Below are 25,848 nucleotides of genomic sequence, written 5' to 3'. Positions count from 1 at the left end.
CCTTAGCGGGACCCCTCTCTCCCTCCTGCTGCTGGAGTGAACCCCTCTCTCCCTCCTGCTGCTGGAGCAAGCTTCTCAAGAAGCCGGTGTCAGCCACCCCACTCTTTACAAGAAAATCATCTACATGATCGATTCCTGCAGTCTGAACACCGAGCATACAAAGATTTATGGTAGGAGGCTTTCTCCACAGCTCTCTGCCTCCGAGTAGCGGCCCCGCCCCGGTGCACACAGGTAACCACTGTGCGGTCTCTCCCTGTACTGTTCTCCAGAATTATTTAATGCACATGCAAAAATTAAAAAAAAAAGTACAGGTTCTCTCCTGTTTGGGTTTTGCTCAAACACATAAGATAGTGGATTTCACAGTTTTACAACCTCTCCTCTCATTTAATCTTCGCTGGCATTTTTCCATCCCGGCACCGAGGAAACTCCCTCGTTAATTTTCGGCTGCAGAGCACAGACCTATGGAACTCACATCCCCTGTCCCAGGTGCTGATGGATGCGGGAGGCTCTGGTTCTTTGATAAAACCGGACCAAGCTTCAGCACATACCTTCTGCTCTCTGCCAGGGTTAAATTTACCTGCAGGATCAATTCGCAGGAGCAGGGGTGCTGAATCTGAGGGGCAGCATGGCTATCACTCGGTTACACACAGACAGCCCCGCATGGTTGAGCAGATTACACACGCCGACAGGCGGTACCTGAGAACGCGCTTCCCCAGAGCCTCATCACCAAAGTCTACCAGGTGGCTAGAGAGTAAGACTGTCATTGTCCCCCATCCTCCCCAGGACAAAACGGCATCCTCTGGCAGATGGGGAGGTGGGCACAGCCCTGTCCATTCTCCCAGCTTGTGGTCAGCCAGGGAGGAGGACAGGGGCACATGTCTGGCAGCAGCTTCCTTAATGGGACAGACGAAGGCACTTTCTGAGGCACACTGAGGATCCTCAAGGGATAGGCAACACCCCTTAAGAGCAGAGTAGGCACCCCTAAAGCAGCTATCATTGACATCTGGGATTGGTAGAGAAGTAGGGCCAAGGGGTCTTTGGTGGGTGAAGGGATTTCACTCCCTCAGACCTCACTCGTGCCCTTGGCCCCTCCTCCGTACAGAGGGCTGTCACCTTGGCACACCAATGCCTGCACATGGTGGGTCGTCCCCCCGCAGGCTGGCTACTGAGCTCAAGTGAACAGAGATCTCATTAAGCTCAGCAAAGCTCATTAAGACTGCAGCCCACATTGGCGTCAAAGGAAGGTCAAGCCTCTATTCACGGGAGCTGGTGCCTCTGGGACCCAGTGGTACCAGCGCTCACAAAGAAGGTGAAGGGGATCAAAGAGGCAGACAGCTGTGTGGCCCAAGTTCCCTAGGGCACCGGAACTGTTACCACCTTCTTCTCCCAGGCCTGCCCCTGCTTTGGGAGAGCTGCATGGGAACTGGGTCTATGAGCCCCTACACAGGGGAGAAGTATGGCTGAGAAAGTACAATTGGATGTTGAGACTGCCATCCTTGGAGGAGACAGCAAGCCTGGCCAGAAGCCACTGTGCCATACAGACTTGCCCTCTCTGTTACCCAGACTGCACATCTGTAAATCAGAGGCTAATTTATAGGCGCCCCAGGGGTCACAGAGGTGCCCGGAAGCTAGGGAGTCTGAGCCACAGTCTCCTCCACCCTCGGCCCATCTATCCAGCATCCCCACAGCTCTGAAAAGGTAGTGGTCCTGGGAAGAATGAGCTATTCCTTTAAAGTAATGGGCCAGGCAGGGCTCTCCCCGAGGAAGCCAGCATCAGGTAGATGGCACGTAAATGAACCAGCTCTGTATTAAACTGGGTTATTGGGAAGGGCTCAGGAGACATCAGGCCTTCTGGGATATACTGTCAATCTGCCAGGCCCCTCTCCGACTCTCTCAACCTGCCGGCCATTTGTTAGCACCACACTCATGTTGTGGTCAGCTAGATGGATCCTGTATATGCAGCTACCTCACAACGAGTTCCAGAAACCCTGGGTCGGGACCAGCCTGCTCCCAGGGACCTTTTCCCCAGTGACAGGCCTCCCGCGGCTCCAGCTTTACCAAGAGGAGAGTATGTTAGACAGACCCTGAGCTTGTTTCAGGAGTCTAAGAGCAGGCTCCTCGGTCTGACTGTAGCCTCCAACCCCCTAGTAATATCGCCCGCCTTTGTGAGACGTTATATGCTTTCATGGTGGAGGATCACTTTGGGGGCACACTTAGGCTCCACGTCTGGCTCGTGATCCAGGAAATCCCATCTCTTATGTGCTGGCTCTCTTGAAAGCGTCATCTATACCTGATGACCAGAAGAAGAGCTGATTCCTCCTGGGTGTGGTAGTGCAGGGGCAGAGGCAGGTGGACCCCTGAGTTCAAGGCCAGCCTGTCTGCAGAATGAATTCCAGGACAGTCGGGCTACACAGAGAAACCTTATCTTGAACTCCCTGCCACTTTGCCTGCCCCCCCCCCCCAAAAAAAAAGAAGAAGAAAGAAAGAAAGAAAAGACCAGACTGTGTGTGACAACCCTGCCCCTGTGTATGATGTCTGGTCCTGATGTCTAGTTCCACAGACAAGAGTTTATTGGGGGTGAGGTCTCTGAAGCCAACAAGGTTAATTTGGAGCCATTAGGGTGAGGCCAACTCCAGCATAGCAGATGTCTCTCGTAGAGAAGGATGAGGATATAAAGTGTCAGGCACATAGAGGCCGGGAGATGCCCAGCAGCCAGGGGAGGGGGGCTGGACCAGATCCTCTCTTTGGATTCCCAGTGGAAACAGGCCTGCTGTCAGAGCTGAGGGTCTTACATCTGTGGTGCCATCATGGCCCCTCAGGAAAGAAATACCAACTCCAAGAAGAGCATCTGCTATATCACAGGCCAGCCTGTACTAGGGATCTTTTCATTTCTTCACGGTGGATGGCGGGTACAAAGGTTTGACAATCCCCCAACAAACACTGGGCGCTAGGCCATGCCAGGTGTACACTGGGCAAGGACACAGTGGTATCTGTCCTGCACCCCAGCCCTCCCTTCAATACCTACTAGTGGCTGGGTGAGCTGGTGTGTAGACCACCCCGGATTCCTTTCTCCCCCTCAGGGATCTGTCCCAGCTCAAGCCGTGTCCAGTGTTATATAACTCAAAGGTCACGTGTTTGTTCCCGGGAAGGCCAGTGTCTGTCACAATGCCAGGCTTTCAGAGATGCCCAACTATGGGGCTGAATGGGCCCCATAAAGTCAGAAGCATCTTCTGAGCCCCAACCCCCACTGGGAGGCCCCAGCCTCACACTGAGCCCAGAGTGCTCCATCTCCATACTGGACACCCCCATCCACTCCCGTGTCTGTCCAGGTCTGGTGCCACCCTGTGTGGGGCTGCGTGTGGATACTTAGTTATTTCATTATTAAGAACATGATGGAGCCAGTGAGGCTGGAAATGCTTGTGTTAATAGCGGCGGTCTGCAGTTTCGTCTCACTTTAATAAGGACCACCTGCCGTGAGCAGGCGGCTGGCGCAGCCAGCTCCTCCCTGTGCGTACAGCACCCCAACACACATGAGTCATCCGTTCTCAGTCAGGTGAGGGAGATGAGGTTTAGGAACTGTGGGGGTAGCTGAGTCAGAACTCCAGGGAGGGATGTTGAGGCTCCCTGGAGGTTGGGACTGGGGCTAGGACATGCATGACCCCAGGAAGTGCCTCTGTCTCTGCTGGCCTGGACACAGGCCTGGCGATGACCACAGTGTCATCAAGCACTGGCTGCATAAAGCTGAGGGGGTGTGGCTCAGGGGGTGTCCCCCCCCTGGATCCGCTGTGCTCTTCTTGCAAAGGCCCAGGGAGATCTGTGCTCTGAGGCAACTTTGGCTCTGCCCTGATCCAGCCCCAGGGCAGCCCCTGCCTCCTGGTGCCTCAGTTTCCACATCTGTAGAGTGGGAGTCCTGAAATGTCCACCCAAGCAGGCCGTGAACACTGAAGCAGCATGAGAGAAGACCCTGGTAGGGAGCCACCTGCTTGGTGGTGACTAGATACGGGAGGAGGGCGAGCATCCTCCACGATCGGGCAGACCTCAGTTGCGGGGAGGGGCTGGAGACCAGACAGTATGGGGCTGTCTGACCTCACTCCCAGTCTGAGCTGTGATGAAGGTGGTGGGGCCCACACAGCTCTGGGTCCCAGTTCCACGAAGCCTGTGGAACTAGTTGGAACTGGGCCAGAAAACGGAGAGCCTCTGCGTCTCAGCTCCCCTCGTCCTCGGCTGCAAGGTGAGATGCTGGAGAAGGGACCCAAGCACGGGGCTACAGTGTAGCCCCACTGGGCAGGGGGATCTTGTAGCCGCTGTGCAAGAGCACAAGGCAGGCACCCAGCCCCAAGGCTCCCGCCAGCAGCACGGCACCCAGGGCCTTGAGGAAGGAAGTCCTGGTCCGGGTGAAGGAGCCAGGGGCCATGATGCCCAGCAGGGCGGTGCTGACGGTGAGCGTGTAGAGAATGGACACACCCGTGTTGAGTGCCACGATCTTCCCGAACTTGGCGAACGGCGCGATGATGCAGAAGAAGAGCGGGACGGTAGCGATGACGGTGGTGAGGGCGCTGGACACGATAGCCACGCCAACATGCCGGACGGCCTCCAAGGTCCTCCACTGGCGCTGAGAGCTGGCATCCTGAGGCAGTGGAGAGAGAGTGGGGAGGGCTGAGCACCCACTGCGGGCATTAGACCTAGGCTTGACTGTGGAGCGGGTGAGCATACACTGCTGCCCCAGGCTGGCTCTGCCTGAGACTGGCTCCCACCTCGAAAGTGGGTCTCTCACAGGGAGGGTCACAGGGCACAGACACGCTGAAAGAATGTAGGTAGGGGGATATGCACGGTGGGTCCTTATACATGGGGGCTCTGACTGGAGTTATTCCAGTCTTTCAACCTGAAAGTGATTAGGAGTCTTAATTCTGTCACCTTTTGGTTCATGTCTTCACATCAAACCTAGGACAGGTAGCTTTAATTGTCTACTTGATACAGCCCAGCGTCACCTGGGAGAAAAGTCTGAGTGAGCGACTGTCTGCATCGGGTTGGGTTGGTGGGGATGGTTAACAGATGTAAGAAGACACAGTCTACTGTGGGCGGCACCACTCCCCAGGCAGGGGAGGTCCTGAGCTGTGGAACAGTGGATAAGTCAAGCTGAGCTCAAGCAGCAAGCTCTAGCAAGAGAGCATGCATTCAGTTTCTCTCTCTGCTCTAGACTGAAGAAGTGTGTAACTAGATGTCTGGAGTTTTTGCCCTCATCCATCTATAATGTTGGACCATAAAGTAGAGTTATAAGGCAAATAAATGTTTCCTCCTCTAAGCTGGCTTTTGTCGGGGGGATTTTATCATTCAATAGGCATTTAACTAGAGCAACCCCACCTCCCATTCCTTCCTTAGGTTCACAGCAAGCTTTGGCTGTTACATGACCCAAGGGCTGCAGGGCTGTGCTCGCATGGCTGGAAAGACACCCCGTGCTCCCAGGGCTGCGGACTGAGACGCTGCAGTGTTGGGAACAGCTCCTAGGACACAGCTTGCCTACGGGTGGAGTAATGGGATGTCCATCTGTCCTTATGGGCCCTCCCACTGACCCAAGGTGAGAGCTGAGTCAGGGGTCAGGCATACGCAGGACAGCTTACCTCAGCCTGGTGTGGGGGTAGATTTTCCCCAGCTAGCAGATAGCCTTCTACCAGATGGACACAGTAATCCACAGAGGAGCCGACCAGGATAGACAGCGAGATAGCCTCCACGGCGCCCATCTCCCAGCCGCTCCAGTACATGATGGTCACCACAAGGCAGACAATGCCTGCAGGAGGGACAGCAGAGGTACGCTTAGACATCCCCCTATCTACGTGGTCCTAAAGAGTCCCTGGGAAACAGGGACATCCAGAGTCAAGAGGGACAATGGTCAATGCCAGAGAGAAGGGAGGGGGTGGGTACAGCAACGTGTCACTCACCTGAATGATGGAACAGACATGCCTGGCTCCACTCAGGGAACACAGGCATGTAGTTTCTGTGTGTCACGGTCACATAATGCCAAACTGAGGGTCTTTTCGTAGGGGTAAGAATGGCAACAAGGCCCTTTCTAGGACTGGGTGGCCAGAGGCTCAGCGGTCCAGAAGACTCCTCCCTGGTCCCATTCCCACGAGCCCGGCCTGTTGTCGCCTGCCACAGACCCTTACTGACCTCATCCCCAGGACACATCACCCTTGGCACACATACCCAGGATACTGAGGAGCACGGGCAGCAGAAGGAGGACATGGGTGGTGAACACGGCCACCGCAGCCACACAGATGAGAAGAGAGAGGACCAAGCCGTACAGGGCACTCTGCACCCCTGCAAGGGAGGGAAGAAGGGGACTCAGGGGCTGCAGGGCGAAGACACTGTGCTTCCTCTTGACCCCAGGACAGAGGTTACTGGCTTTGTAGGAAGAGGCAATCACAGCTAGTTTAGCCATCCTGAGCATTTCTCTAAGGTCTGCCCACAGGCAAAATTTATTTGGAGTTCAAGGAGTTAAACAGGGCCCCAGAGCAGAGCAGACTCTAGGAAGGGCCATGACCCTACTTTTAAAATTATTATTGTATGTGAGCCCATTGATCCAGCACAAAGGTCGGGGTCAGAGGGCTTAGTGGAATCAGTTCTCTCCTTCCGCCATGGGATTGGGGGATTGGCTCAAATTATCAGGCTTGCACAGCAAGTGCTTTTATCTGCTGAGCCATCTCACTGGTCCAAATGTTCCTTTCCAGGTGGCCAAATTCAAGACCACACATGGCCAGATGCCACCAGCAGGAGAGGACCCACACTCTGGCCTCCCATTAGTAGTCTGGCAACTGTATCCCACTTTCCCTGGGTTCTGAGCCAGGACTCAGGATAGCAGAGGAGTGGCGTAGACCACGCCATGCCCTCAATGTGGGTGACTGCCTCTGCGTGGCTACTCACAGCCAGCCCAGGGGAGGGTTGGACTCACACCCACCTATGATCTCCATGAAGATTTGCTTCCAGTGCTCGCAGGTCTGGAAGCCTCGGCGCAGGGCTGAGCCCTCAGGGAAGGTCTGCAGCTGCTGCCGGAGGAAGCTCTCCCAACGCAAGTAGTCCGAGTAGGTCTGGAAGGAGGACTTGCCCTTGTATGTGGTCTGCAGGGGACACGGGCTGGGTGAGACTAGCATGTCTGCTTACATATCCTAGGGACAGCTACTCTGTGGCCACCAGTGGAGGGTGTCCTGTGAGAAAGTGGGGGCTGAGCCATCCCCCATGAGCGCCGCTGGCTCTGAACCAACATAATTCTCTTAGACTCCTCCATGCTTCCGCATGTCACCCTCTGCCTATTCGGGAAGCTCCTCCACATGACCCTAAGACTGGCTTCTTTCTGTTCATGACGTGCCTCCTCTGGGCTCTCAGAACATCTGGACAGATGCTTGCCTCTTGGCTGATTATGCAAGCTTACAGCGCCTTGGGCAGCCTGCTAGCTCACAGTGCACAGCCCTAAAAGGGACCTAGAACTTTCTTTTGTGTTGCCTCACTGACCCAGTTCTGCTATGATCTAGCCTCAGCACGTCTACACACGTGTGTGTGTATGCACATGCGTGCATACGTGTGAGTGAGCGCTGCTGAGGCTCAGCTAGGAAGGGGATGACCGGCTGGGTGGTGGAGATGATCAAGGACATCTCGTCTCAAGGTGTCTGTGGCATCAGCCTGTAAAAAAGAAGGCAGTTCCACCACATGCTATGAGATGGACGGATCTTGAAGGACATGTTGCTCATGAAAAGGACAAATCTGTGATTCCATTTATATGATATATTTAGTGTAGTTAAACACAGACAGAAAATAGAGTGGGGGTTGCCAAGGGTTGGGAGGAAGGGCAAGAACTTTGCGCTTAATGGGGACAAAGCTTTGTAGATGGATGGTATCAATGACAGTACAACTGTGACAATGTATTTTTCTTTCTTTCTGAGACAGGGTCTCACCACAAGGCCCTAGCTGGCTAGAAATTCACTATATAGGCCATGCTGGCCCCAAGCTTACAGAAATCTACTTGCCTCTGCCTTCCAAGTGCTAGGATTAAAGGTGTATGATGCCATGCCCAGTTGCCAATGTCACAAAAAAATTATGTTTAAATATCATGGGAGGTCTGCCCCTTTCTGAATGGAGATGGAGGAGGAGTGGATGGGGGGCGGGATTGATGGGAGGTAGAGGAGGGGACGGGAGGAGAGGAGGGAGGGGAAACTAATTGGTATATAAAATAAATAAAAAAATGTCTAAAATGATGGGATGGCCAGTCTTCGTTGACAATGTGATTAGATTTAGAGTCACTAAGGATTCGATGAGATACACCCCTGGGTGTGTACACTCAAGGTATTTCCAGGGAGTTACAGTAATTGAGAGGAAAAGACCCACTTTGGATATGAGTGGCACTGTCCCATGGGCTGGGGATCTAATTAAATAAATGTTAGAAAAATACTTTTGAAATGCCAATATTCTTCTCTACTTCTTGGTTCACCATGACAGGAAACACTCCGTTACACCACACTGTCTCAGTCATGAGGGAGTAAACGCTTCCTGCTTCCTCCCGACTCCCAGTCAGGTATTTAGGTCATAGTGATAGAATAGTAACAATCAGAAAATTGGTACCAGGAGTGGGGTTGTTACTGTAACTAACCCTGACCATTAGTTCTTACGCCTCTAGAAGTTTGTAGGAGGAATTAGAAAAACTCTAGAGTGTTCTAACCAGAGTTTATTGGGCCATTCTGGTTGGAGCTTGGAAGATCAGAATGCTGACAGGAATTTGGACAGTAAAGGCTGTGTGCCCGAAGTTTCAGAGGAAGCAAGGACTCCTTTGGAAGTTACTTTTATTCATGTTATATTCATTCATGTTATATTCTGGCAAAAATCACTGTCTACATCTTGTCTATTTCCCTGTCATGGATAATTTTTAATTATCAATTTGAAATACCTGCAATGACCTGAGAAGAAACTCTCAGTGAGAAGTTGTCTGGGTCAGGGGGACCTGAGGGTATGTCTGGGGGATTATCTTGATTATATTACTTGAGACGAGAAGACCTGCTCATCTTGGCACCATTATCTGAGTAGGGAAGCTTGAACTGTATACGACTAGAGATGAGGAGGTGGAGAGATGGCTCAGTGGTTAAGAGCACTGGCTGCTCTTGCAGAGGACCTGGGTTTGACTCCCAGCACCCACATACTGGTTCACGACCATCTGTAACTTCAGTTCCAAAACATCTTATGCCCTTTTCTGTCCTCTATGGGCACTGAATACATGTGGTATACAGACATATACATAGGCAACACTCATACATTAATAATAATAATAGTAATAATTTTAAAAGAGTGTAGAGATGAGCTCACACACACATGCATTCATTACTTTTTGCTTCCTGACTATGACGGCGGTGTACCCAGATGTCTCAAGCTCCTGCCATTGTGACTTATTGTGATGGACTGTGGCCTGGAACTCGGAGCTAAACCACACCTTGTATCCCTTGGGTTGCTTCTGTTAGGTATTTATCACAGTGTGCCACATAGTTTCTTGTCAGCTTGACACAAGCTAGAGTCATCTGAGAGGAGGGAACCCCAGTTGAGAAAATGCTTCTGTTAAGACTGGGCTGTAGGCAGGCCTGTAGAGCATTGTTTTAAATTAGTGACTGATGGGGGAGGGCCCAGCCCATTGTAGGTGGTGCCATCTCTGGGCAGGTGGTTCTGGCTTCTATAAGAAGCAGGCTGAGCAAGGCAGTAAGCAGCACCCTCCATGTCGGCCTCCATGTTCCTGTCCTGTTTGAGTCCCTGTCCTGATTTCTTTCAGTGAACAGTGACATGGCAGTCTAAGGCAAACACATTCTTGCATCCCCAACTTGCTTTTGGTCATGGTGTTCAACTGCAGCAACAATAACCCCAATTAAAACAAACAGCAACTGGGAAGATAGTAAGCAAGTCTCAAAACACTGTGAGAGGACTCATTTAAGCGTGACAGATTAATTAATTTAGCCAAGGAAGTTCCAAGACAGCACAACATTGAGGCTGTGGCATAGTTAATGCTGCCCATTTTTAGCCAAATTTATAGTAAAAATGAGCATTCAAAAACAAAAGCAGAGTAGAAGGATTTGAAAAATATGTAGTCTTCTCACAAAGGGAATCAATTGAAAGCTGTAGAAGAAGGATTGTTTCACAGATTAGCACTATTAAGGAAGGCCCAATCATTTTGAACTAGGACAATAGGGAAGGAATTAGACTCTGGGGCATAAAAATGATAGCTCGTTTGGAAGATTTTCCTTGGCAAACACAGGGCCCAGGGAAGTGTTTTTCTGAGTTTAGCCACCTGGGCACTTAGAGGCTATTGAAGCCATGGCCCAAGGGGGGCCATATACTGCTCAAGTTGGTATCAGACTGTGGTATCATCCACATGGTGCTGGTTTGCAGGTATGCAGGATGCAAGAGGCATAGGGTCATGGAGCTTCACAGGGGCTCACAGTTGAGTGCTTCCTTGAGTCTCAGAGGAGACTCTGAAATCAAGATTTTGAAAAACATCAGAACTGTTAAGGACAATTTTTTTTTTTTTCGAGACAAGGTTTCTTTGTGTAGCTTTGGTGACTGTCCTGGAACTCTCTCTGTAGACGAGGCTGGCCTCAAACTCACAGGGAAATCCCCTGCCTCTGCCTCCCGAGTGCTGAGATTAAAGGCCTGCACCACCACTGCCTGGCCAAGGATAGTTTTTTCATTGTGAGATGGACAGGAGCCTAAGAGGGCCAGGGCTGGAAGACTACAGCTTAAATGGATACATTTAGGTGTCAAGATGACAAAGGGGTGGACTTGTAACACATCATCTTTATTGTTAATGTCATGTTGTTTAGAAACACCTAGGAGAGAGCGAGGGAAACATGTAGGTTTCTAGAGAGTACTGAGTGAGGTGACGCACCTTGGATGTGGGTGCCTCCTCCGCTCCCCCCCACCTCCCCGACTGGGGTCCCAGGTGCAACAAAAGAGAGGGCCATTGGAACCACCATTCTTACTATGTTACTGTTTCCTGGCCTACTGGGTGTGCTCTCCTACGGTGAACCGAACCCTCCCAAACCCTGAGCTGGAATAAAGATTTTCTTTCATAAGCTGTTTCCTTTTTTTCTTTCTTTGAAGAGGGAGGGGAATCAGCAACAAAAAGTCAACTAATTCAGACACTAAGTTTTACAGAGGAGAGGGAGGAGGAGGAGGAAAAGGAGGAGGAAAAAGAAGAAAAGGAAGAAGAAGAGAAAGAAAGAAAAATGAAAAGCCTGTTTGGAGCTTTGACCCAGACCTTGTATCAGCCTGGGATTGCACTCACTGTTTAGGGGTCTCCAGCTCCCTGACCTGCACTAGGGGCTTCATGGTTTGTAGGAGAAGTGACAGACTGTGGGGGGGGTGTATGAGTGGCTGGAGAGTAGGTACTCACTCCCGCTTGTCACCTGGTCTCGATTTTGCCACTCCCAGTAAGGTGTGCTCTCCCCATTTATCTCCATGGAGCTGTGTCTCCATAACAGCCAGATTGGGCTGGGCAGGGGAAGACTTTTTTTTTTTCCCTCCCAGACAAGCTTTCTCTGTGCATCCCCAACTGTCTTAGAACTCGCTCTGTAGACCAGGCTGGCTTCAAACTCACAGAGATCCACCTGCCTCTGCCTCCCAAGTGCTGTGATTAAAGGTGGGTGCCACCACTGCCCAGTTAGGGGAAGGCTTTTAAACCCTGCTTTGTAGGCAGAGAATCAGAGGACAGAAGGAATTGGGGACCTGATCTACAATGTCACTGGCACCAGGATCAGGTAGAGGCTGGGACCCTGGTCTCCACAGGCAGGCAGCAGGACACCAGGGAGGCCAGACCAGGTGATATGGCGGTGTGCATGTATGTGTACACTTATTCCTGTACCTCCCTTGGCAGAGAGCCATCTCCTGGGCCCCCTTTCCTCCCACAGATAGTTAATCTATGTGGCAGAAAGGACGAAGCTGTGTAGTCAGATGGGTAGCGCTTGCCACTGACAACTGCTAGCTGTGAGCCTCAGGCCAGAGTCGAGGGATCTTTCCCTGGACGGGGAAGAGGAACAGGAGTGCAGGGGGACATGTGTTCAAGACAAGCACACTGCGCAGCGCCCCCAGGCTCACCGACTCAAAGGCCATGGAGATCCACTGCACACGGCCCTCCTTGACACCCACCGCCCCGTGGGATAGCTGCCCTGGCAGCAGGTTGGGCTCAGGCAGCTCCTTACACTCGGGGTGCAGCATCTGCAGGAAGGAGGAGATGCTGTACCCTGTAGGAAGAAGCAAGAGGAGGTTGTGATGGGAAGGGTGGCCGGTCCCACACATTACACCCTCACCTGCCTCTCAAGCTCCCAATGTGTCTGCAAACACTGGGCAGTGTTGTTGAGAGTCCTACAGCCCACACTTGCCGCTGAGGTGGGAAGTAACATTTTGGATCACCTCAGCCAGGTAGTCTTTGGACCAGCAACTGGCCTTGTTCTCAATTTTGGGAGAGCCCCCCCCCGCTTGAGGTATTCCTATACATTACACTAGTACACATATCACGCTTTAGGCGTGCGTGCCCATCCACTCGCAAGTCTGTGCATATCGGGAAAATGTTTGTATGGAGTTGTGAGCGTTGTATAGGCACGCTCCAGCACAGACATCCAAACACTAGGCATGCACTATCGAGCTGTGTCATGTGAACCATGACCTCACAGCTTCCCGGCCATGATCACACATACCTGAGGGCAAGCACTGGGCCCCGCCTGGCTTCACCAGCTCCGAGTTGCCCGCGATGGCCTTGCAGAGGCGACACAGGTGCCCGATTTCTTTGAAGAGGTCAAAGCTGCTGTCATAGATGACGCTGCCCTTTCCCAAGGAGACACACCGGCCCGGGCACTCAGTGAGTTGTAGACTCAGTCCCAGGCTCCCCTTTCCCACCGTGGGCTCAGACCCTTCAGCCACTCCCCTTAACCTTATTACCATGTCACCCCCTTGTGTGGATACCCACTGTTCCCCTTGCTCTGCCCTTCTGGTGCCTCTGCTCCAGTAATAGCTCACCCTGCAGTCCCCTACCCTTGTCTCTGTTCTTCCTCTCAACTGGACGTAATGCTTTTCTCCTTTGCTTCCTGCCAGCTCTATCTTGCCTGCCTGCCTGTCCCCTCCTCGATCTCCCACCCCTGCTCTGCACATGGACAGTGTCCATCTGCACTGGGAAGACAGAGCTCAACTTCTTCCTTTTGTTACTGGAGAGGTTATGCCTGCCATACCTGTGCCCAACCCAAACATGACCTCTAATGACATTTTAAGTACACCTGCAAGGTCGTTCAATCACACGTGTTCAGAGATGTCTACATACTTCACCCCAGAGGAGGACCAGAGGACAGGTTTCACATGTGACTCCTCTCATCTCCGTTCCCTCCCCTAAAGGGGCCACATAGCCAGCGTGGGTCCCCAAATGTACCCATATTCTTGAGTAATTCTCAGTCAGTTCTGCTCAGTCCTCCAGGGAAACAATGTCCCCTCAGGGCTGTCATGAGTGTATGTGAAGGACTGGATGGGCAAGCCATGCACAGGTGCCGGTTTTCAAGGTCGCTGCTGCAGCCGGGCCCTCCTACACCTTTCCAAAGTGGCCGTACCGGGTCCCCGATAACGTGGTTGTCCATCTGCTGGGTGCGGTTGATGCCAATGATGCCAAAGACCACGAAGACCATGGCCCCGGTATCTACCAGTGGCCGCACTGCTGGCTTCCCACAGCCTGTGTTCACACAAGGGTTGAAGCCAAAGGTAGCAGAGATGCGGGCCTTGGGCACTGCAGGGGGGAGTCGGAGCCAACACTGAGGGGAGGGCCCAGGCTTCTGAGGTTCCCCTCAATCCCTCCAGGGATGTGCCCCGACAAGTACCTTTGTCACTAGGCACAAAGAAGAAGCCTTTGGTGGGCCCATCAGGGCTGGAGCTGAGCAGGCACCCAGGTGGCGCCACACACAGGCGCCCGTGGAAGGGGGGCTTGTGAGACTGGGCAAAGTACAGCTTCCTGTGGAGACAGGAAGGCCAGGCTGAGTCGGGAAGGCCAAGAAAACTCAAAGGATGTGAGGTGAGGAGGCCTGGCTGGCCTAGGAAGTCCAGGAAAGTTTGGGGGAGACGAGGCAAGGAGACTATTTCAGGGGTCACAGAGGGTGGGAACCAAGCTGTGTTTCCCCCGGCACAGGAGCAGAGGGTGCCCAGGGCTGGGAATCTCAAGGCTTGCTTTATCCCTGCCTTTGCCAAGACCAACCTGGCCCTGATCAAGGCTCTTCCCTCTGTCTCCCAGTGTCCCACACTGGCATGGGTTGGGGGAGCACAAATGTTCAGCTTTGGAACAGCCCTCCAGAGTTCAGGAAGGACCTAGGGCCGGCTTTAGTGTTCTACCTCAGCAGCCTATAGACTCACTGAAACCCGAGGAGTCAAGGAGCCTTGAGTTTGCCACTGGCTTCTAGTTTCTTCTAGAATGCTCATCCAAGGAGCTGCTAGGCTCCAGGCCACATCTGTGCGTACAAAACAAGCCCAGTCCTGGGCTCAGCAGCAGTCAGTCCACCTTGAGACAAGGATATAGCGGAAAGGACCCCGCTAGAGACACCTCAACACCCGCTGCCTCCTGACTTCACCTCTCTGCTCCAAATGAAGTCAAACTGTGGCGATGGGGGAGCTGAATGCCCTGATGCCAGTTCCCAGTCAGACCACAGGCAGCACACTAGTGCAGGCCTGGCACCGAGATACCCTCCTGGAATGGGGCTGGGCTGTTCCCGAGTGTGAATCCTAGTCTGCCAGGATGCAGCTGCCACTTGGTAGCTGCCTATCTCCCAGAGAGGTGCTCGCTACCCCATCCTGCCTCCAGCATGCGGACACACAGCTCACATTCGGTGTTAGTGAAATGAATGCCTGAATACTTACGCCAAGACAGCCTTACCTGATAAATAAGGCTGTGTTCATAACCCAAGGGTATAAAGCTGGGGACATGACTGCCTTGGGGGCTTGAGACTCCATGTGGTGCAGAATGTAGCTCTCATTCAGCAAGAATTAGGTGCCTGCTGTATGCCGGGGGGGGGGGGCGGGGAGACTGAGTGTAAAGCAGAAACGGCACCAGATACAGTCTGCGCTATTCCCCGGCAGTGTAGGAGAGGGTGCAGGAAAGCAGCTGCTTGCTTATTACAAGTGAGTGAGAACCTCAGACAGGAAGTGTGTCACACACTCATCCGTCCAGCGGAGACCTACTGAGTGCCAGACACCACACCAAATGTGGGATGCACCAGAACAACCTCTCAGAGCACCCCGAAGGGCACCTTTCCTGGGGTGGGACAGGTCACGTGCCAGAACAACATGCCTGCATGGAGAGTCTGGGGTGATGTTGGATGGGGCAGGGGCTCTGCTCAGGGACAGCCTCCCCCAGGGGGTGACATCAGGCTAGAAACTTTATCTGGAGAAGTAAAGCTCAGAAGGACTTGAGGAGAATGTTCCGAGTACAGGAGACAGTGACCACCAACGTCCTGAGGTGGATCCAAGAGACGGCCATGGCGACAGGAAAAGCAGAGCTGACAGGAACAGGGGCAGACTGGGCTTGGGGACCTGGGGGCCCGCAATCTTTGCTAATATCTCCTTGCCTAGACTGAGAGAAGCGAAGAGAAGCAATGGTCTGGGCGGTGCACACAGGCCTATCTGCCCGGCTCTTACCGGGTATGCTGTTGCTCCTTGGTGGCCACGTAAAAGCTGAAGTCAAACTTCCAGCCCCGCTTGGCGTCGCAGGCCAAGGCCGTCACCATCCACTTGCGGGAGGGGCTCGCCGCCTGGAGCAGCCCTACTGTAGACATACAAGCGGTCAGCTTCTTGGTGAAGTCACCAAAAGGCGCTCTATACACCTAAGCAATGGGTTGACAGAGACAAGACACGTGACTCGGGGAGGCTGCCTGGGCCTGCCCGGCCTCAAGGTCTGTCCCCTCCCTCCTTGGCCTGTCTCCCACCCTGTCCTGCTTCCCAGAGCTCAGAGGCCTAGGCTTGAACTTGAAAGCTGGGCAACCCTTCCTCTCTCCCTTTGCCCCCTTTCTCTCTGAACCTCATTTCTTTCCACCAAGAACTAACTGGGCTAGGCTTTATTGTCGACTTGACACAACCAAAAGTCATTTGGGAGGAGAGTCTAAATGAAGGACCCTCTGCACTGGATCGGCCTGTGGGGTATGTCTCGATTAAGTTAACTGGTGTGGGAAGAGCCAGCCCACTGCGGGCAGCACCATTCCCTAGAAAGGGGGTCCTGAACTGCATATGAATGGAAAAGCGGAACTGAGTACAAGCAAGCGAGCATGCATGCATTTATTTCCCGCTGTTCTTGACTGGAGATTTGATGTGACTAGCTGAAGTTCTTGCCTTGATTTCCCCACAATGATAGACTGTAGCCTAGAATTGTCGACTGAAATAGACCCCGCCCTTTCTCCCCTAAGCTGCTTTGCATCAAGGCATGTTATCACAGCAAGAGAAACTAGGAAACTAGGTGTCTCCCCGGGACAGGTTCTGTGCTTGGATCTAAGGACCAAGCCTGGGCAGGATGGGCAAGGCCCTGCCCTCATGGACATGGCAGTGGGGATGCTGTCAGATTCCAGATGGGCCAGAGTCAGATGGGCAGGGGAGAAGGGCATTCCGAGAAGGGAGGTCAGGCAGGCCCGTGGAGGGAGGGAGGGCATTTGTGGTGGACAAATCTGACCAAGTAGGTTCCTCTGTGCCAGACATCTGGACGGTGGGAAAAGGTAAAGGAACAAGGATGGTCCTCCTGTTGAGGGGACACTGACTGTGGGCTTATCCTGGGAGGCTGTCTTCTGGGCAACCTCTTGGTTATAGGATGAACTAGGGGCTGCCAGTGAGGACACTGCATTCCATCTGTCAGGTGGCACACAACTCTTGTTCCCTGTCCACCCAGCGATATCTTTTAAACCCCATTATATAGATGAGGAGACAGAGGCTCAGAGAAACTGAATCACCTGCTCATCAACATGCAAGTTGCATATGCCAGAGCTAGGACTCAGACCCAGGTCTGCCTGGACGTAGGCCCCTCGTAACACATCTGACTGCTACGGACTGGACCTCGTGTGCCTGGAGCAGCTCAACCCTCAAGGGCCCTGCTCCCTGCCTACATGGCCGGTATCCACCAGCATGGCACCAATGGTAACTCCCTGACAGCCGAGGCTCACCTGGAAGGATGGCACCTCTCCATCTCCAGGGGATACAGCTTGCCAGGGGGCTGGTAGGCTGGCATTGAGGGACAGCCTGTAGACAGCCGGACGTCCTTTGCTCTTCAATTTGGAGATGTACACAGTGCTCATGGACTCTGAGAAGAAGCAAGGGATGGAAGAGGAGTGGCGGTGACCTTACCAGCTTCAGGGTGGGACCTTAGCCCACCTAAGGGAAGCCCACCTTAGCCCTGTTGGTCGAGGAGCTGAGCACAGAGCTTGGGCTCCTCCTCAGGGGTTGACACTGGCCCTTCCTACCAGAAAGGGTTTGTGGGAATGATAGTGGGAAGTGAAGGTAATGGAATGAGATCGTGGTGGTGATGGTCACTGGGCAGGGTGGTGACAGTGATGGTGGTCAGTGGTAACAGTCATAGAGTCACACAAATGATGTTGGAGACACCAGCAATGAAGTAGGCTGGCGTTGCCATCCACGGGATACAGCATCAAAGATGGGGCTAGGTCTGTAATGGCAATGGTGGGAACTGCCGGTGACAATAAAAGTCGGTGATAGGGAAAGGATAAAGATAACTGTCCACTAGGGTCACTTCCCCTTGTCCCAGCACTCCTTCCGGAGACCCCCGAGAGATGAATCAAGGCTCAGGACACCCTTATACTGACTCTCAGAATGGCCTTGGTGACCAGGGCAGGCTCATGGAGGTTGCAGTTGGCAGAAGAGGCCTTGAGCTCTCTTTGAGTTCTGGGAGCTGCTGAGATGACAGATGGGGACCCTGGATTTTTCATGTTTTCCCTTAAATGACCCAAGGACACAGGTTCTTGTTCCCATGGGGGGGGTCAGCTCTAGGTGTGATCTGTTCTCCACGTGGAGTCAGACACGGGAGAACTAGGGTGCATCTACCAACCCATCCCACTCACCCTGCGCAGTGGCCTCAGGCCGGCTGGCCCAGGAAGCCCCAGAACCTCGCTTCTTCTTCTCCAGGGATGTCCTGACATTGTTCTGCAGGCTGTGGGGCTTCTCCTGGAACAGACCTGCCCCCACACACTGAGTCAGGGACATGGGGGTCCCTCTGGCCACGCCTGGTGGTCAAGGAGGACAGGCCAGGATCTGTGAAGGGCCCAGAGGCTGGGAGGAGTGGCTATCAGTGGTTTGAGGGAGAGTCAACGGAATCGAGGAAAACATCAAATGTTTATTTTGTCCCCATCTGGCGATGTCCCCACATGCCCACTCTGTGCCTCACTTTCCCAATTATCAGGGGAGGGTGAGGCCGGGCAGTGGCCTGCCTTGTCGTAGCACGACAGACAAAATGTTGGTTTAAACTGAGAGAAATTTCACACATTAAAATATCAGCCCTCAGAACCACCCAAGGTCAGGGTTATTAATTGCATTGGCAGAGGAGAAAGTCATAGTTTCGGGGACCAGGGACGGCATAGGAAACGAGGGGAGTTTGGGAAAGGCTGCCCTTTGTAGATCCATAGCCCTCTTTGCTGCCACACAAAGAAAGGGGTGAGGTGGTTCTCCTTCAGATGGCTGCTCTGGCGTCTGTCCAGCTGGGAAGTGGCAGGGGTCAGGCGGGGGGTCCCTGGGAGTGTGTGTTGTGAACATGGAGAGCGGCTCTGAGACCCGGGGGCTGAGCTGGGGCTGACTATGGATGCAAGGCTCTGGGTACCTGTCTGCTTCAGTCTGCTATCATGCATTCGGCTCATGCCATGACCAAGGGGGAAGGCTGGGTTAATGGGAACAACGCCCTAACTAAGTGAAGGCAATTACAGCACTAGCAGCCGGGAGAGGAGCTCTGCAGCCACTTAGCTCAGAAAAGCATCCTCTCATTCTGGTTCTGCCTAGCAGGGCAGAGTGGTTTCACTTGCTCACCTTTGCCGCACCCCCCAGCCCCGGTCTCCCTGTCCCAAGCAAGGGCCTTGACCTTCCACTCTTCCCCCTCTTGCTCATCAACACCTACTGTGTCGTCCTCATAGAGGTACCAAATCTCTCCTAAAACTGACTCTTGAGCCCCTCCATGGCTCCTCCAGAGATGGTGCCAGCCTCCTGCCCACCTCCAGCTGGTCCACCCACCCAGCTCCCCCCAGGATGCTGCTCCTCCCATCAACACATGGACCAGTCTCAGCTCCTGCAGCCACTCCTCTCAGGCTTGGCTCTGCTCTTCCCCCATCACCGCCACTGCCCGCAGCCTAGAGCCCTCTTTCCTTGCCCCTGCCCACCTGGCCTCACTGAGCTCCTTCTTCTCCTTCAGGCTAACCTACGCCTTCCCTCCCCAGCTCTATTAGCTTGGTGACTCTCATTCTTAAGTCTCTGCTTAGACATCACCTTTGGGCAGCCCTCCAAGATATCCATGCCCACAGAGCACTCTCTCCTCCCTCCACAAAGGCTCCCCTCTGTTATTGGACAGTGTGTCCCTGACTCGGCAGTGTGGACCCCGAGCCCAGGATGTCTGTCCCTCCTGCTCACTGTATCTCTGCAATAGCGCATCTCTCAGGCCAACAGTGGGCTCAGACACCACAGGATGTGGGCTCAGCCAGTGGGGATCCTCACCTGAGCAGGTGATGCAGGAGATGCCCTCGGCACTCAGGTTGTACTTGAGGTCCAGCAGCACCTGGATGTTGGTGTCAGGCCGGAAGAGCAATGGGGCCCGGCTGGCGGGGCGGAGCCGACTGGCGAAGACCAGGGACAGGATGAGGATGGAGGCGAAGAGTCCTGTGAGGAAGACGCCGTGGGAGGTGGATGAGGCTGGCACCCCACCCTGACGGAACCACTGTCAGTGTGGAGAGCGGGCAGGGAGGATTAGTCCCACCAGAGACAGCTATGGCATTTGTGGAGTTGCGGGGGCCTGGCTGTAAGGTACAAACTGACACTCCTCCACAGGGCCAGTGTGGCAGTTTGAATGTAACTGACCCCCTATAATCTCAGGGAGTGGCACGACTAGGAGGTGTGGTTTTCTTGGAGTGGGCGTGGCCTTGTTGGAGGAAGTGTGTCACTGTGGAAGCAGGCTTTGAGGTCTCGTATACACTCAAGATACTGCCCAGTGTCTCAGACCTCTTCCTGTTGCCTGCAGATCAAGATGTAGAACTCTCAGCTCCTTCTCCAGCACCATGTCTGTCTGCATGCTGCCATGTCCTGCCAGGACGATAATGGACTGAACCTCTGAAACTGTAAGCCACCCCAATGAAATGCTTTCCTTTATAAGAGTTGCCTCAGCCATGGCGTCTCTTCACAGCAACAGAAACCCTAGGTAAGAAAGCCAGCTAGTGTCTCAGAGCATCATCTGACAGTCCCCGCGGACCTGGTACTTCCCCCCTTGACTGCAGCAGCTCTGATGAGCCACTGAAGAAGGCGAAGGCTCCTCATGCATACTGAGCACCTGGCATGCCCCACCTGTGCCAAGCTGAGACCTTTATAAACACATCACGCTCCTGAGAGCTGTCTTCCTAGACCCTTGAGACAGAACTGAGGCCCGGAACAGGCTTCTACCACCGAGCTATGCCCTACACCCTGGGCACCATTACCACCTTCATTTTCAGGACAAGAACTCAAGTGTCAGATTGCTTGGCACAGCCAAGGTCACGACGGGCAGAACCGGGGTTCAAACTCAGCCAGGCTAGTCTATTCCAGGGCCAAGCATGAGGACTTTGCTCTCCTGCCTGGCACAGGGCAGCCTGTGAGCTGTGGAGGAGGAGGCCCAAGGACAGCCTATGCAGGAAGAGGAGGAGGAGGCAGAGAAGAGGTCCCGCCCAGGTCTCTAGGTGCTCCTTGTTTTGTTGTTGTTGTCTGGTTGGTTTTGGTGGGGGTGTGTCTGCCCTCATGCCGCTGTAGCTGTGGAGCCGGAAGGCGGCGGGAAGGGAGTTGTTCACACTTACCTACAATCACCCAGCGGCTCTTGACAGCTGCCCATAAGACCCAGTGGTGCAACAGCTCTTGAAGCTGGGCCAGGAGCTGGCCCCTGCTGCTCCCATCGGGGGCGGGTTGCAGACCCTCGCGGGGCACAGATACCAGCGACACGTCTCCCAACTCGAGGGACACTGCCAGGCAGAGTGGTAGCCAGTCAAAGTCTGGGCCTCAACCTGCTCTGGCCCACACCTGCCTGGGGAAGGCCACAACCAGGTGAGGGTCCCCACAGGCCATCTGGCCTGGCCCCCTTGGGACCCACCCATCCTTGTATGTCCCTGGCCAGGCTGGCCAGCTCTCACCTGGCTCATCCTCGACATTCAGCAGGGGGATATCATCATCCAGGTAGGGTAGCGGGCCCTGGGCAGGGCCACCCCCAGCCCGCTCTGGAGCTGCAAACAGGTCCCCAGGGAAATGCAAGGAGCTCTTGCGGCCGCACTTCTGGTGGCAGCTATGGAGGGCAGTGGACAGGCATGAGGCTAGGAGTCACAGCACCCAGAGAGGATGGGGCAAGGCCAGGAAATCGCATGAGCCCAGGCAGCACATGGCTGCTCCTGCCTCTCAGGAAAAGCAGCCCCGACTACAAGAGCTGAGTTCTCCTGGGGCCATCTACCCTCAGCTGCCGCTCTTCCTTGGGGACATAAAGGGTCAAGGCAGGTGAGAGAGCTGTTCTATGATACCCTATGCCCTAGGTCAGATTCCACATTTCCATAAAAGGCAGAGTAAGAGGACACAGGTCCTTGGGCCCTTGAAGGGAATGGTGGCTAAAGATGGTCAGTCCATAAGGACGCCCACCTCCTGTCCACGTGTGTCCACAAACGGATGCTAGGCAACAGTTGTTCCCTCCCTGTCCCTGCCTAGCCCAGGACTGAGCACACAGAAGCCCAGAGGGTTTGGAAAAAGAGGGCTGGGTGTTGTGGCTACTCAGGGTGTGAAGGATGCAGGCCACTCACCTGCTCTGGCACGAGCTCTCCAGGGGTGCCATGTAGAGGCTCCAGAGGCCCAGGGCCGCAGGCATGGTGAACAGTACAGCCAGCCAGCAGCAGGTCACAATGAGGGACATGAACAAGCCGAAGTCATGCACAGCTGGAATCTGCAACCAGGAGGCACAAGGATAGGATGAGAGCTAGGCTTGTCTGTCTCTACGGCCAGAGACAGCCCAAAGCTGGCTCTCTCCAGGATAGAGTAGGAACGGTTTGGCTGCGGGACAATAGCACCAGGCCTGGAGGATGCCAGATTCTGGGGCTCTGCTGGACACAGCAGCAGAGGAAGAGCGTGCTCCACCCGAGGGCAGAGACTCAGGTCTACCTGCAGCCAGCTGGGAACAGCACCTCGCTAGAGTAAACATCCCGAAGCAGCTATTACCCGAGTCAAGACACATGCCCCAATCCAAGCTGCCGGTTGTTGAGAAGGAAGGGAAGTTGGTACCCAGCAATGGAAGCAGGATACAGGATCCCCAGAAATTCCACAGGAACTTGCCCGAGGCTGTGGCGATTGGAGGAAACCCTCACCAATGAGCAGGCAGACCTGAAGTTTATAAAACCACCTCGCCACCTGCTTATCTCAGCTCCAGAATAACCCACTGAGGGACTGAGGCCCAGAGAGGTTTATGTGAGCTATGGGGCCAGGTCATGGAGCCTTTCAAAGATGTGTTTGTAGGTACACAGGACCCACTCAGGAATATGGGAGTGCGAGCAGTGGCGGGAGAGAGGGAGACAGACAGACAGACCAACTGTATGAGGGATAAAAATGGGGCATGAAGTGCCGGGGAGAGAGCTCAGGCCAGGGTGAGGAGACTGTAGAGGGGTCACCATTTACCAGCTGCGTGACCACGAGAGTCACTTTACCTTTCTGGGTCCCAGTTTCTGTGTTAGGAAGAAAAGAGATAGTGACTATATTTTCATCTTGGGTCATACAGATCATATGGAAAGAGCTTCAGAACCTGCCGGGTTCCCCAGGGCCACAGCGGGGTACCTATTCACGAGCACCGATAACTAACGGTACAGTTGTAATCGCCCCACTTGTTGGTTTTGGAATGGGTGGTTAATCACAGAGATGAACTGCGGGGTCACAGCAAGGGTCCTGAGATGAAGAAGGTGCTGGGGTCAGGAGCCAGTCACATGTGGGCAGATGAGAAGCCAGGACAGAGACTTTGAGGCAGGCTTCCCACCTGGGAGAAGACGTTGGCTGCATAGGCAGCGGCCGTGGTCAGCGAGGTGAAGAAGGTGGCCTTGCCTGCTGTTTGGATGGTGTGGATCATCCTCAGCTGGGGGTCCTCCAGGTGGGTGGCCTGGCGGTAGGTGTTGATGAATACGAAAACATCATCCACACCTGCAGGAGGGAGGCCCGTGTGAGGCCCGGTGGAGGGCAGCTCAGCTCAGGCCCTGCTGCTGTGTCCCTGAGGCCAGGTGTGGGACAGTCTGGCAGAGCACTGGCTTAAGGAGGGCTATCTGGCTACAGCCAAGCCCCACCCGCCAGTCTCCTTGGCCTCACCCACTGTGGCCAAGCCCCACCCACCAGACTCCTTGGCCTCACCCGGTGTCTCCAAGCCCCACCCACTGTGACCTAGCATCACCTACCATGCTCCTTGACCCCACTCAAGTCTCCAAGATCGACCCACAAAGTCTGAAGTCCCATCTGTGCCAGACTCCTTGACCACACTCACTGAATTCAAGCCCCATCCATCATGCTTTTTGGCCCCACCCACCCCTCTTCCAAAGTTGAGTTGTGTTCCCACCACCTTTGTCACCACTCAGGATACCTTCTTAGGGGAAGCGGGAGTCCTGTGCTGCGGCTGGGAGAACTCACCAATGCCCACGATCACAAAGGCGGCCACTCCATTGAGGATGCCCAGGTACTGGATGCCAAAGACCACGTGGTAGAGGAAGAGGGCCACCAGGCAGCTGAGACCGATGCTGGCAATCCCGAAGAAGGATAGGAACACTGGGCAGTGGGAGGAGCAGAAGGGCCATGGCAGGGCCCTCACAGAACACGGGCCCCCTTCAGTAACCCTGACCTCAGCCCCTCATCTTGCCCTCCTCCCCACCACTCTGTCTGCTCCCAGCCTGGTGGAGGGACAACTGGCTGGATTTGAAGCCCTTCATTCCTACAGAAGGCCTATGTGGCAGATGGGACCTCTTCCAGACAACCTCACAGACAAGGAGAGAATTGTGTTTTATACTGTGTGTCACCTGAGGGGATTAGCGGTCCCGCTGTGCAGAACCTATGTCTGGTTCACCACTGGATCCGGAGGCGTCAGAACATCGGGCAAACAGCTAGTGCCCAATTAATATTTGCTGCATGGATGACTGCGTGCCTTGTCCAGTTTTCTATCTCTGCTCACTTGGGCAAGAGCACACACCAACTGTATACAAGCAGCTGTTAGAGGCAGCTGGTGCAGGTGAGGAGAGGGCAGCAGTGGGGAGGAAGGTTGTGGGCTAAGGGGGAGCTGATGTGGTACATAGAGTAGACTCTTGAGTAATCCATAACAGTCTAAAAATATCCCAGATGCCCCTACACAAAGTTGTCGTGGTGTCTGAGCGTCATCCGGCCCATCACTGACAAGCCAGGTTTGAGGCTATCCCAGAATGCTTGAGCAGGCTGGCGCGTGCTGCGGGGAGAGAAGATGCTGGCTCACATGAGCCTTCCGGGATGCCATACCTGAGCAGGAGGTGAGGATGTAGACCAGGGCTGCGATGCAGCTGCTGCTGATGAAGGCAAGGAGCATGTCATTATTGAAGGTCCTGCGCACCTCGTAGTCGAAGAGGTCTGTGCCCCCATAGAGGACCTGGACTTTGCTGGTGGAGGGAGGCCGTGGAGAAAGGAAATACAAGAGAGAGATTGAAGATGACTGTGGACACCTGAGAGCCGGAGCTGTGCCCTTCATCTGCGGCTCTTTTACCTTGACTGCTCGTTAAAATCACTTGAGCTTCCAAAAGTCTTAATATCTAGGCCTGATGCCAAGCAAATTAAATCTTAATTTCTTGGGTGGAGCTGAATCAAGTGTTTGTCCCCTCCCCCAAATCTCCCAGGTGATGCAATGTACAGCCGAGGTTGACAGCCACCAGTCTACACCAATAATAATCAGTGACAACCAACCCCTATGTCACCTTCAGTTCTCAACAGTCCACAGCAGAATCTAAAGGCAATCAAACTGGCTCCAGATAATCCCATTTTACACCACTGTTCATTATGCACACTACAAGTTATTTACCGCAAGAGAACTGACCAGGATGATCAAGCTGCTTTCTCTCAGGTGAATGTGGATGTGGTATATACACGCTTGCTCAAATGTGTGTGAGTGCATGTGTGTGCAGACACACTTGCGTTTGTGTGGGTGTGGAAGCTAATGTTGATGTAGAAAGTCTTCCTTGATGGCTCTCTCTGCCATATTCATTTTCAAGTTAACCCACAGTTCTCTGGCACTACTAGACTGGCTAGCCAGCTCACTCTGGGGATCCATCTCCATGTTACAAGCTTTAGAATTATAGGTGGGCTGCGACAGTCACCTGGCATTTATGTGGGTTCCAGGGAGCCGACCTCTGGTCCTCACAGTCAGGCAACAAACACTTAGCCACTGAGCAATCTCCCCAACCCCAAACTATATTTTATTTATTTTTAGTTTCATGAGACAGAGTCCCACTATGTATCCCTGGCTGGCTAGAAGGTGCTATGCATACCAGACTAGAAGGTGCTATATATACCAGTCTAGAAGGTGCTTTGTATACCAGGCTAGAAGGTGCTATGTATACCAGGATAGACTTGAACTCA

At 53.8% G+C, this 25,848-nt stretch overlaps 1 protein-coding gene across 1 annotated transcript in view; it reads right to left on the bottom strand.

The window, feature by feature from the left end:
* Positions 1 to 3,437: 3,437 nt before the first annotated feature.
* Positions 3,438 to 25,848, bottom strand: part of Disp3 (dispatched RND transporter family member 3) — a 45,566-nt gene continuing 23,155 nt past the window's right edge. Inside the window, exons 4-21 of the mRNA XM_057784548.1 lie at positions 24,739 to 24,875; positions 23,887 to 24,021; positions 23,249 to 23,409; positions 22,032 to 22,171; positions 21,381 to 21,529; positions 21,051 to 21,212; positions 19,729 to 19,890; positions 18,096 to 18,209; positions 17,184 to 17,320; positions 15,679 to 15,863; positions 13,875 to 14,005; positions 13,611 to 13,783; positions 12,714 to 12,840; positions 12,115 to 12,260; positions 6,953 to 7,112; positions 6,202 to 6,315; positions 5,619 to 5,785; positions 3,438 to 4,627 (exon numbers count right to left, since the gene is read on the bottom strand). Of these exons, the coding sequence (XP_057640531.1) occupies positions 4,265 to 4,627; positions 5,619 to 5,785; positions 6,202 to 6,315; positions 6,953 to 7,112; positions 12,115 to 12,260; positions 12,714 to 12,840; positions 13,611 to 13,783; positions 13,875 to 14,005; positions 15,679 to 15,863; positions 17,184 to 17,320; positions 18,096 to 18,209; positions 19,729 to 19,890; positions 21,051 to 21,212; positions 21,381 to 21,529; positions 22,032 to 22,171; positions 23,249 to 23,409; positions 23,887 to 24,021; positions 24,739 to 24,875 (2,863 nt within the window). The 3' untranslated portion in view covers positions 3,438 to 4,264. The remainder of the gene's footprint in view (positions 4,628 to 5,618; positions 5,786 to 6,201; positions 6,316 to 6,952; positions 7,113 to 12,114; positions 12,261 to 12,713; positions 12,841 to 13,610; positions 13,784 to 13,874; positions 14,006 to 15,678; positions 15,864 to 17,183; positions 17,321 to 18,095; positions 18,210 to 19,728; positions 19,891 to 21,050; positions 21,213 to 21,380; positions 21,530 to 22,031; positions 22,172 to 23,248; positions 23,410 to 23,886; positions 24,022 to 24,738; positions 24,876 to 25,848) is intronic.

This window comes from Chionomys nivalis, chromosome 11 (genome assembly GCF_950005125.1).
Source record: "Chionomys nivalis chromosome 11, mChiNiv1.1, whole genome shotgun sequence".
Taxonomy (NCBI): domain Eukaryota; kingdom Metazoa; phylum Chordata; class Mammalia; order Rodentia; family Cricetidae; genus Chionomys; species Chionomys nivalis.
The sequence above is the reverse complement of the archived record's forward strand: the minus strand, read 5'-3'. Positions and strand labels throughout refer to the sequence as shown.